General features: G+C 44.8%; 1 protein-coding gene across 2 annotated transcripts; it reads right to left on the bottom strand.

The window, feature by feature from the left end:
- Positions 1-556: 556 nt before the first annotated feature.
- Positions 557-12,330, bottom strand: CISD1 (CDGSH iron sulfur domain 1). 2 transcript variants are annotated; one of them, XM_083844289.1, is made up of 3 exons: positions 12,175-12,330; positions 7,687-7,892; positions 557-2,561 (listed from the first exon to the last, which is right to left on the bottom strand). In XM_083844289.1, the coding sequence occupies exons 1-3, from the start codon at positions 12,203-12,205 to the stop codon at positions 2,472-2,474; spliced, it is 327 nt and encodes a 108-aa protein (XP_083700415.1). In that variant the 5' UTR covers positions 12,206-12,330; the 3' UTR covers positions 557-2,471. The 2 variants fall into 2 exon arrangements, with proteins under 2 accessions (XP_083700415.1, XP_083700416.1); XM_083844290.1 differs by lacking the exon at positions 12,175-12,330 and adding an exon at positions 11,861-11,985.
- Between the last annotated feature and the right edge of the window lie 231 nt (positions 12,331-12,561).

The raw sequence follows: 12,561 nt of genomic DNA, 5'->3' as shown, positions 1-12,561 counted from the left end.
AAGTATTTTGTGGTGCTCATTAAGACTACTGGCAAGTTTGCTTACTCACATTCAGGTTACCTGTTTTCACTATAAACAGATCACGCATGCAAGTAGCAGGAACTTTTTTTTAGGTACAGCAGAGAAAACTGTATGTGCACTGAAATAAACTCTTCTTCATGTCAACATTTGTAAGTGTGACACTTCTCCAACACAAACTCACCAGGATGTAAACCGGCAAAGACTCTGCTTCTGCATCCTCTCCTCTTGGGAAGAAGAGCTTCTCACGAAACCCTCTTCTCTGATACTCAAGCACCCAGAAATGTTTTACAAGCAAACTCCAGGACTCAGGAGATTCGTCTGAGACTTCGTGACTTCATCTCTTAAAACACGACTGTAATTTTCATGGAACTTTTATTCAAGAGCAGCTGGACTTTGCTGCTACCAGGAAAAGAAGTCTCAGAAGGAAAACCCAACCCAGATACAGGTTTATGATTACAGCAGCATGACTTGCGGTGCAATTCTCCCCAAAAAGAAACAGCACACTGACGAGAACACAGACAACACAGCCTTGAGGTTAAGATGAACTCAAATGTGTATTTGACAAAAATACAGAAATATCCAGTGCCATATTCTAGTAGTACAGAAATAACTTTGTTTTGGATAAAACAAATGTGTTTGATAATTTAAGATTAAAACAACTTTCCATGTGCATCAGTACTTGGCCAAGTAAAAAATATCAAGTACCTTTACGGTCATGACAGGAAGAAGATGAGACTAAATACATTTGACTGCAACTTCTTGCAAGTAGAGGTCTCTCCCAGACAGTAGTTGCCCCCTGCGCTGCACTCCACCTGCACACAACTTTCCTTTACTTCTGTGCCACATTCTCTACTTGCTGTGCCTCCTGCCAAAGTTCGAACCACTCAGCTAAGACCTCAGCCTCTGAAAGTCTCACATTGAGAATATGCAAAATGTTTTCAGTTTTAACCAGCTGTACCAACCACACCCTTAACAAAAATAAAACCTCTATCGCCCCAATCATCTGGAAGAATCTTTAAGGGGTTCAGGTTAAAATTTCAGCTTGTTGACGAGGCCTTTTCTCTAGCTCTGAGGTAGTCTCTCCCTCTGGACATTGGACATCACACAAGCTGCAATTATGCTAGTGGACCAGGTTTAATACAAAACTGCCCTCTGCCACCACATTCTTTGGGTTTTGCTTTGTAGTAATTTGCACACTGATAAATCAAAAGTTATTTAAGGAAACCAACATTACAGTCATTAATGCAACTGTGTCAGATGAAGCAGACAAGTGCCATACAAAAGGAGGATGAGTTCTCATCTCGTCCTTCCTTTTCCCTATGTTTCTAGCTGCCACCAAAGCCTGTCCATGTCTGTTCTTTTGGTAAAATTAGCTGATCCACATTAGCAGTTAGCCCAGGAAGGCAGGAGCTATTTAAGACACATTGAGCCTAAGGGCACTTAGTAAAGGTGTGCCTGCTCCCTCTGCAGGAGGAGGAAGAGTCCTCCGCAAGCAGCTGGAGCAATGATGAAGCAGACAGTAACAGTGGGTGGGGGGTTAGTTTTTATTTTAGCTTCTGGGATAAATCAGCATAGCCTCCCTGTCCTGTGGTCTGGGGAGATTAGCTCCACTCACTGCTAGAGAGTGCAAGTGAAACTAAGGCCTTTTAGCAGCAAAAAAAAAATAAAAAATCTGGCCACCCCTGCCCACCACTCTGAGCACTTCGTGTCCTTCCACTCGTCTGTTACCAAAGCTCTCACAGAGACCATCTAATCCTACTCTACACACACATCTGCTGTTCCGGTAGTATGTTTTCCACACCATATGGTAGTAGGGTCGAGTTTCAACATGGCTGTTAAATCAAAGGTGAAGTTGTCCTTTAGCCCCAGCTAGCTATAAGCATTTTACATTGTCTGTTCAGAGCAATTTTAAGTGCATTCTTTCATGGAAGCCACGCAGAATGGTAGTGTTACAGGCCAAACGGGACATCTGCAGAAAACGCAGCGTGATAAGAGGTTAAGCTGCATTTTGGCACCATGATTTCTTTCCTGCCGCTGCCTTTTAAGTAGAACTCTATCCAGATCCATGACTTTCAAACCTCCCCGAAATTTTAAGATCTCCCTTCTGAATATTCTTTTTGCTGAATGGCCTCAGAGTAGTACACATGTATTTGAAAATAACAATAACTATTTTCTCAAGTACATTCTGTGCGTCATTTTAGTTTCATACTCAATGAAAGGGTATACACACTTTACAGGACAAATAATTAAACCATGACTATTAGGTAACTTATGCATTGTAGTGATTAAGACAAGACAAGCACCAGAAAAAATACACATGCTGAAGCCTGATGTATCTACTACACTGGAAAGTCTTCAGTGACATGACAATGAATTTGTGGTTTTTCCCCCCAATCACAAGTGAGCAGAGGATTTGTCAGACATTCATTTTGTAGCTTCTACTGTCCACTCTACGCCTCCTTCCTCTTGATGATCAGCGGCCCGACATTGTCGCCAGTTTCGTCGTTATGCTTTGTGTGCGAGCCATCGCACAGTGGGAACTGAAATGAGAAAGAATAAACACATCTAAAGTACACCCGCAGTCAGAATTAAGAACCCACGTTGAGAACTTCATTAGAGTGTCTCCTCGTTAAATCCACCGTGACTGCAGAAAGTAACTTCTGCACCGGCACTTCAGGTCTCCCTGAAGTTTGGCTGAACACTAGTTCTGTCCATGTGAGCTCTGAGTGGACAAGGGGCTTGTTATGAAAACAAAGCAACTCAACTCCACGCTATTTGGTGTTCCAGCCTCAGGCCAGCACGGGGAAAATGCAGCCTGAGATGACCTTCAACTGTAACCTATCTGGAGAATCCTGCTCTCAACCTTGCCCCACACTCTGTTTTCCTGAGCAACAGCCAGAGCTGAGCACAGCTACAGATGGTAGGTGGGGAGAGGAAAAGAAACGGGAACAAATCCTGTTTTTTTTTTTTTTCCTGGTTTTCCTCAGCATATGATAAGGAAAGGACAGCTTCCCTGGCTCATCTCTTATTTGAGAGACGCACCAAGAGATTAGTCCTGCCTCCAGATGGCTAGTGGCAAGCCTTCTTTGCTTCATCCCAACCGAGCTAGCTTATCTCACCGACACAAAGGTCCACTTGCGCAAGCTGGATTCTACGTCAGGATTCTGACCTGATGATGGAAATAAACTGCACTTCCAAAAGACATGTTTATTCATCAGGGGCTTCTAAGGGTAGCACTGAGGAAGTAATGTGAAGAAATGTTTGTTCCATTAAAAAACTGGAACAGCCTGGCCAAAGCAAGACCCAAAGGGACTCCTTCAGCCAGCTGTAACTGCCTAGCTCCTGGGCTGCTCGCAGCCACTCTGCTCTCAGGAACTGTCTTTTCCTCTGCAAAAGCCAAAGGACATTCTGCGAAGCAACAAGAGTTAGGTCAGACCCCACCATCTCTCAGGGACGAGTTTTCAGGGCTGTGCCCCTTCTGCAGAGGACACCCTAGAGACAGTGACATAAATCACACCCGTGTTTTGCATTCGGTTTCTATTTTCTTTGCTTAGAAGTAGCTGGAATCAAAGTCAGACGTTAAGCTTGTGCCCCTAGAACACAATATCCCCTCACAGTATAGTCACCATCAGTCTTTGACATGCTGTTGATCCCAATGTTCATGCCCCAGTCATAGCCTTAAATAAAATTGATGCCCGATCATCTGGGCTTAGCTAGAATAAAAGATTTCAAATTGCTGCATGAAAGCAATATAATGAAGACAACAAACGAGTAAGAAACGTTCTCAGAGTTCTAAAAATAAAGCCACATGCCTGTAGGGTAGGGTGGGGGCAGGCCAAGAGGTGAGGGTTTTTTGATGTTTGCTTTTCACAGTTACAAAACGTCAAAACCCATGCTATAAATGGCAGGTGAATTTTCCAAATAAAGACCACCCCCTACCACCCCCGAATTTGGAGAATACTCATGCAAGCTGATTCATGCAGGGACTTTTGAGTCAATCAATTATTTTTGACTCAATGAGTAGGTACTGACAGCCACTTGGCAAAAATTAGGGCAAACAAGTACATATGTTCATGAGATTCTCATCAGCTTCCCACCCAGGTGTTTCCGGGCTAGCTGTCTCTCCAGGCAACACCAGAGTCCATCGGTGTTCTCAGGAGTACCGCCCCAGCTTCCATCAGACACAAAACACCTCACCATGCCCCAAGAAGGCAGGCCCAAGGTCCAGCTACAGTAACATCCCTACTTCAGGTGACAAAAATGGTGGAATTCATATCGGATGGCACTGAGTCTTTAACAGCTACCAACTTGGGCTGCTCAGCATCCTCTGGGCTAGCTGATCTCTAATCCAAAAAAAAAGAACAAAAAAACACAATCAACAAACAACCCCCCCCACACACACACACACCACAAAACAACAGCCACTCTTCCAGAGCACCCACTTGGTCACCTTCAAGACCAGATACTGAACTAGGTGGATGCTGGGCCTGACACAAGATGTTTATCCTTGCTTAAGATAAAGCAAGATAGCAACAGTGGTCAAAGCTCAAGCCCTGAGGGAGCTGTGCAGTGGTCTGGACAGCTCATCTCATCTCCCTTGGCACTGAACAGGTTTGTTTCTTCTGATACTCTGCAGCAGTGTTCCTCAACCTGCAGCCTGCAGACTACACCCACCTGGAAGACACAGACTGCAGGTCATCACAAATAAACAAATTAAGATCCCCCGCCTTCAGCTCACAAGCATAAAAATGTAAAAGAAAACAAATGTTCTAACTTTAGACTAATTACTGTTTGGTTTTAAGACAAAACCCTTGCTTCTGCAGTGATAACTTTCAACAGTGGGTTTTTCCACGAAGCTTAAGCCCTGCTATGAAGTCCCGGCAGACCACAGCACTGAATAGGAAAGGGCCATTAAAAAACCTACCTACCACCTGCTCTAACAGAACACTACATCCCAAGGCAGACTTATCTGAAGATACCACATGTCTAAAATAAACAAATGTTCCCAACAAAGGGTAGTCTAAGCATTAGAACTTTGGCCAGCACAAAAAAAAAAAAAAGCCTTTGAAGTACATTATTTCAGGAAAAAAATGAGCAAAAAAGTCAACAAATAACTGAGAATTTTTTTTTAAGCTACCCAAAACCACTCTTGTATCGTCCAACTGTTTTGGACTGTCCAATTGTTTCTTCCCAGAAACCACGCAGAGCCAGCTGGAGTGCACGCACGCCGTCAGCACACACAGAAATAGCCCGTGGCTCATAATGCCACAGGGCCTTCTGCTAACAGCCCAGTGCCTCACATCAGGCTAACCGACAAGAACTGCTCCCTGTACTTCACTACTGCCTGGCAGTAACTGAGCAGGAGAAGCAGCACGCACACCGTCTCAAAGCCCATGCTGCCCACCACACAAGGTCAACTGTCAGGGCAAGGGGAAGGCAGCAATGCTGGAAACTGCGGTCTTTGAAGCAGAACATGCTGATTAAAATCCTCGTTATTAAGCATCAGTACAAGAAAAAAAGTGCCTGCAAAATTTTCCACTGAGCTCCTTAATGCCTTTACAAGACCTTTCAGAGCAGAGTTCTAGGAACAGGCTCATTATAAGGCAGCCGCCATCTACTTCCTTTTAGCATCCGATTACAGCGGCCTCAGTAGGACAGCACGTTCCTGAACTGACAACACCCTGCAATATATGGCAAAATGTAATTAATCAGATTTTTATTTCACACAACCAAGATAGAATCAAGCAATAACTAGAATAATTGCAAGACCTACAAACCTTAAATGCAGATGCAAATTTTCCCTTTCTGTTTTCTAGAGGAGAAAGCAGAAAATGTAAATACCAAGGGTCAGCTTAGGATTTTTTTTTCTGGTGAGAAGCACTGAAGGAGCTGCCTACAGTACAACCTGAGTAAACCTGAGTTTACCTGAGTTAAACTCGAATTCAGACATTACAACCAACTGCAGATACTTACAGCTGCCTTTTTTCCTCCACATTTTTCTTCTCTGAAGTGGTTGCACTCAGGGCCACTTTCAATTCTGGGATGTTGGCTCTCCGTTGAGATTTAACCCAGAGACTTTGTATACACGTGCAAGCTACCTGCATGCTGTACAGCCAGCAGCACTGCATCTAAGTGCACACACCTCCCCATTGTACTATCATACTGTATGTAAGTTGGTCCATGGAGCATGTTGTGGCCATGGGGGAAAAAACAACCTTGCTTTTCCATTCAGAGCAGAGATGACAAGCCTGCCTCCACAGGACTACTTAGAAAATCCAGTCATGATGCTGCTACATGCTCAGTAATGTCTTAGCTTTAAACTATGTACAGCTACAAATGTCTAGGCTTTATCCTCAAGGTGATGAAGCTCTGGCAGCAGCAAAAACCCGAAGTTACATTACCTGGAGAATTGCACACAGCGCAGCCCGATTGGAGCAGTCTCCGAGGTATGAGAAGCCTAGCATTGAACTGGATTTCTAGGCTGTTGGTCTCAGTTACCTGGCTTTGAACGTTTGTATTATTTCAGTCTCCACACATAAGCACCTTGACTTAACTGCTTTTAAATATGTGCTAGCTGTACACGGACCAGGCTACTCATACAAGCCACTTTCTCTTATTACAGATCCCAGAACTACTGCTACAGACACACTGTAGAGATCTCGGTTGCTTAAAGTGTCTCACATCTCTATTTCAGATTTAAACCTGATCTTACGGTGCCATTGAAAAGCTAGGTTATCATGCTAAACACTGCTGTTAGGCAACTGATGTTGCCAACTTCACAGGCAAGCAAGTCGGACAGACCGATGCCAGGATAGACTCTTCATTTCTCAAAAATCGTCTCCAAAAGTATGCCAGCATGATTTCACTGGTTCTTCCTTAGGATTACCAATATAACTATGAGCTGCAAAGGTACATCAAGTCCATCTTTCTTCAAAAGCTTTTAGCCACAATGACTTCTCTTTAGATTACCTCCATCACCGCTGGAAACCGTTCACGGCTGTACTGATTTGTGAGGCAAAAGGCAGCTATCTATGGTACACGGAAATACTACACAAATAATTCAGGACAGAGCAGCAGCACCAATAACACCATCTGTGCAAGTGAGGGTCTTCCCAAACCAGTTCTGCACTCTCCCTGTCTGTGTGATTTAATGGTGAGCTCAGACATGGCAAGTGACCATTTGACACCAGCCCTTGTATACCAAGAGACTTCTGGATGGGTTTTGGTCATTCACACCACGAACTAGCAGCAAGGAATCTTCTGACAGAGTAAGCTTCCAAATTCCTCTAGTAAAAGGCATTTAAGGTCCTCTCAGCCTGTGGCTCCTGAGCTCTTCTTCACCTGCCAGCAGACCACTGATTTTGGATGAGTGTCAGTAGCAAAATGCAACCTGTTGTTCATGACTAATTACTCTATACAGCAGCTGTCCTTTCAAGCTGTTTGCTTCTTCAGAGCTAAAGAAACACTGCTCACTATTAGCGCTGATCTGCAGACTTCACTCTCCCTAAATCTACATAGTTTTAAGGATTCAGTTACTACTACATCTCACTGCAGAATAGCTTAGGTGAAAAGAAGTTAGTTTCCTCTAAATGAAGCAGTCTGAAAACAGTTTTATTGAAAGATGCATGCACGTCGACAAAACTGGACTATTTTTTCTTCTCTTACCTTCTTGGATCTCCAACAGCGACAGTACACAGCCTTGTCGCCCAGATCTTCCATATCGAATGCATGGACTACCTTGGGGTTATCCTTCTGGATATGGAGATTCACCATTGCTTTGCAGCACTTGTCTTTAGAGAGAAATTTTTTGTAAGCTAGATACCCAACAGCAGCTGCTCCAGCAGCTAAGGAGACTGCAGCAATCCATTCAACTAGAAGAGAAGCAGAAAGAGTGTCAGGCTTTTGAGGAAAACATTCTATTCTATTAAAGCTACTCAAAGTAGTAAATGTCTCTGTGCTCACGACAACACCTCCGTCTTTCCAAGTGACCTTTCTGTTCTGTGGGAGAAATGCAGTATTTTAGAACAAGAATATTTTCTCTTGACACTCACCCAGCTAATTTACTCCCTTCCACTGATCTGAGTTCTCCTTCACCCCAGTCCCTTCCATATAACATCAACAACCCAAACAGATCCCTCAAGGGTATAAGTACTGAGTAACTTTTTTTTTTTAACACATGTTATAACCAAAAATTTCCGAGCTGTTTGGCAATAAGGAAGTTATTTAAAATATTACCACTTTATAACAGCAACAAAAAACAGCTTAGATTAAATCCCTACTGAGGAGTGCAGGTAAGAACACGGATCCGAAAGGATTATATTTAAGAACAATAACACAGATTTAACTGGATTATCCTGACTCTCTGAAATACAACCTCCATTAAAATAGTTTCTTTCCACCACCTCCATCCTCACTTTTTCCCCACCTCTAGTTATCTCTAAAAACTTTGCAGTTTTTATCGCTCATTTTAATTTGCTTTTCTGCAAGGGGTTTTCCTATTTTTTGTGGCTCTACTGTTTTATCTCTGCCCCATGAAAACACCCTGGACTTTGGCCTAATGGTTCTGACTGCTGTAACAGCCTTGGCCATCTCTCTCAGAGCAGCACCCAGCTGCTTTCTTTGCTTTTTATCCCCAACTTCTACACACACACGTAGTCCTCACATGTATGATAAGAGCCTGGCTGACTCTACAGACAAATATATCTAAAAGAATTTAAAGTTTTAGCACATTTACACAACTTAAGAGAACTAGAAGAGTCTTCAGTTGGGAATTTCTCTCTTATCCTTCAGAATTCATACGGGATTTGAAAGACACCAAGCCAGACTGTATCTTTCAAGCAAGAGACATTACTGCATTAAACCTAAAGGGTAAGAAACAAAAAGCCCTTGTTAGTTTGTTCGACTCTCCACGGTCAACAGGCATGAAGTATTGCCACTGTGAACTTCCACTACGAGGATCAAGGTTTTCTTCTCTGTCTCACAGCACTAAAATCCATACCAAGTTCTCTCCTCATCTAGAAGGCAGCATTAGCTAACACGCACTGTGCTGATTCACAAGGGTCTGGATCTAACAGTACATGGAATTAGACAAACACTTGTATGATGAAATGTAGTCCCAATAAGATTTGGGAAGAGGGATGGGGAATTCTTGCTATGTGTCTTACTAAGAGAAAAAGATGCATAAATCCTTGAAAGTTTGTCTTCTTAGTAAACGGAAGCAGAGGAGACCAGCATACGCTGACACCTCCCCTGCAAGTGAGTGACAAACCTGCCCTATAACAGGGTGACCAAGTTAAAGATGGTTTTCTGCATTTTAATATCGGATGACTGAGAGCATGTTTCCCTGCTCAAAAACTTCTTAAACAATAAAAGACCCAGAGAACATATAGTGAATTCAGTTTTTTTAGACCTATCTAGTGAGTTCTAATTTCTTTATCTCCCCATTGCAAACTAGCAAGAGCAATGCATTAATTGTGATAGCATAGGGTAAGAACTGAGGAGGTGAAGTTGAAGAAGTGATTCCATGAAAGTCGGCGTTAATTTAGCAACACAGCCCAAACCAACCTGTGAGAAGCAGCAAGTTCTCCCAGGGAAAACCACCACAGCCTGTAGCACCCTTTCCCCTTCCTGCTCAAGCAGGTTTCCAGGAGCCGAGCAGGGCTATAGAGGGCAGAAGGCACCCAGCCAGCTCAGGGACAGGCTGGGTCTGACAGGTTCAAAGCGATTCCCCAGAAAATGTGAAGTGCAGCTACAACGATGGCCAGGAAAACACAGGTATTGCCCAGAGTGGGCATCAGTGTAAAAGATTCTGACCATAAAAACACTTCTGTGACTACCAGCTGAGCAGGAAGGTCTGCACTAAAATTCACTGCCTTCCAGCACATTCAGAAAGAGCTGGTGTCTGCACATCTGCAGGTAACCCAGACCCCTCTAACCCCATAACCATGCATAGCACAGTCAGCTCAGCAAGCAGAGATCGTTAATTTAGAATACCCGTCATCTAATTTTTCACTTATTCTTTACTTCTTTTCCTGAGGCCCAGATTCATCTGCTACACATGGGCAGCTAGTGTATAGACAAACAACTTAGTATATATTTTTTTCTTGTAATAGAATGTAGTGTCTTTTTTTTTTTTTGGCTATATTAGCTTTTCTTATCACTTCTCTGGAGCTACATCAAGGTAGAAAATGCCATCAACTGATAATAGATGAAATCCAAACATTTAAAGAAGCCTATCCATTACATTTCAGCATTGGCTCAATAAATGTCATTATTTGAATTTATAAATGGAATGTCTCTCTTATAATGAGATCAGCCTGCAAAGTTTCCGAGGTAGCAAGTCATCTTGTCAACCATTACTGTGTTTCACAAATAGATTTGGAAAAGCTGAAATGTCCATTTAATCTTTTGAACTAAATCATAAACTGCATTTGTGAAAGAAAACAGTTTTCAGAACTTTTAAAATACTTTAAACGCTGTTTCAAGAGGTCTCCAGCACCAATTCAACAGTTTGCTGCCAAGCTCCTACATGTACTGCTTGAAGAGGCACCTTGACACTGATGTAGAATGTCAAGTTTCTTTGTCTTCTTTTTTTTTTTTGTTTTAAATAAGAAGATTAAGAGCAACATCTGAGGTATTATTAAAGAAATCCTCACTCTGGTATAATACAAAAACACAGTGTCACAAGTCACGACAGAACAAGACACTACAGGCCCATGTAACATGGGAGAAAATTTGCTTCAATGCTATAATCACTACACAATAGAAAAGGCTTGGCTGGAACTCCAGAAAAATTAATACACAAATGAAAGAAGGGAAGACAGAGGTAAAGAAAGAAACCAAAGTCCAAGGAACACAATCCCAGAAGGGCAGAAATAAACCAACAAGGAAAAAAATAATCAGAAGATAACAGCAAGAAGCCAATAATGGGAATTTACTTTCTTCTACATTCTTTGGACATATCCTAAGGAACAAGAGGGTTGGATCACAAGGCTTTTCCTTCCTCCTCTCCCTAGTCAGCCAGAAAATTACTCTGGATGTTTCCAGATATAGACAGCAGAGGCACTTTTAGGATCTACCAGAGAGCTCAGACATTTTATCAGCAGGAAGAGCATGCATTTGCCATCTGCACTGACAAGCACACGGGGAAAATGAAACGGTCTTGGCTCCACCAGCAGTACACAGTCCTTGCTGCCACATGTATCACTTTACTTGCCCAAAACTGGCACTAACCCAGGATAGCTGCACCCCTCCCAAGTTAGCTCGAGACACTCCTCAGAGGCAATTTTTAAGCTACAACTACTGGTTAAGAAGTGCTGATGGTATTTGGAAGTTGCCTATGGAGTAATGACTCCATATGTGAAAAACTTTGTCTTCAAAGTTGCTCCTAACTTTAAAGTCTTGTTCTCCTTCTTTTCTTGTCAATGAAAAAATTGCTATTGTCCAGATATTAGTGGTAACGGTTGGGTAATGGGACTGGAACCAGTAACGTGACTGGAACCGCCCAGTGCTGTCCACAGCTGAAGGCCACCTCTCTGCAGGCCACGCTGGGGGTGGCATTGCCTGGGTGAGTGACTGCACTGAAAACGTGAAGGTAAAAGCAGCCGGCCAAGGGGGTGAAGTCGCTTCTGGTGCCTCACAGCATCCGAAGGAACGGGATTCAGACCGGGAGCAGCTAAAGATGAGCCACTCGGATCGGATCTGGGGGGGACTCACACCTGCCTGCCACCCCGACAGTCGCGACAAAACTCACTGCCTTACGACACGTAACCGCGACAGAGCCGCTACCTGCCTGCCACCCTCAAGCGTAACCTCACCAGAAACCCTTTTCTCCACGTGCCTGCCCTAAACCCGCCCACCACCGCGGATGGACGAGCGCTCCTGCGGGGCCTGAAGCACCACATCGCCGCCCGGCGAGGGGACGCCCGGGGGGACCCTCCAGCGCTCCGCTGAGGGCAGAGGGGTGACACGAACCCGCGACCCCCCAGCGCTGAGCCCCCCCCGCCGCCATTTTGTCAGCGGGGGTCCAGCGGGGCGGGGCCGCGCCCCCTCCTCCCCCCTCCCTTCTCCTCCCACCCCGTCCCCACGCGTGTCGCTGTCCCCACGCGTGTCCTCTCCCCGCGTGTCCCCGTCCCCACGCGTGTCCCTACCCACCCCGCACGCTGGAGTTCTGCCCCAGCCCCATGGCTCCCGCTCCGCCGCCGCGCAGGGCACACGCAGCTCCGCGCCTGCGCCGCCACTGCCGCCCGCCCGCAAGATGGCGGCTGGGACCGCCCTCAAGATGGCGGCGGGGCTGGCCCTCTGAGGAGAAAGGAGGGTTGGAGCAGCCGAGGGGGGCAGGCGAGGCCTTGAGGGGAGTCTCAGTGAGGGTGAAGTGGGCTCTGGGGCCCGCTGCAGGCACAGCAGGGTTGGTGGGCATCGCTAGGGGGGCGTAGGGCTGGTGTGGTACTGTCAGTAGTGGCCCTGGGTGGTTATGCTGGTGTATGGAATGTGGAGCGTGGTGGTGTATGGAACTCCCCTATTTTGCTGTAGAGAAGTAAA

The sequence above is a fragment of the Anser anser genome (assembly GCF_964211835.1).
Source record: "Anser anser genome assembly, chromosome: 7".
NCBI classification, from domain to species: Eukaryota; Metazoa; Chordata; class Aves; order Anseriformes; family Anatidae; genus Anser; species Anser anser.
This window is presented reverse-complemented; position numbering and strand designations above follow the sequence as displayed.

Bases quoted from the DNA above. Each gene is read 5' to 3' on its own strand.
- CISD1 (XM_083844290.1), bottom strand. From the start codon at position 11,924: ATGTGGTGCTTCAGGCCCCGCAGGAGCGCTCGTCCATCCGCGGTGGTG. The intron at 7,893-11,860 runs GCACGTGGAGAA...CTTCTCTTCTAG, and splicing joins GGTGGGCGGGTTTAGGGCAG to TTGAATGGATTGCTGCAGTC. The intron at 2,562-7,686 runs GTAAGAGAAGAA...TTCTCATTTCAG, and splicing joins GCTGTTGGAGATCCAAGAAG to TTCCCACTGTGCGATGGCTC.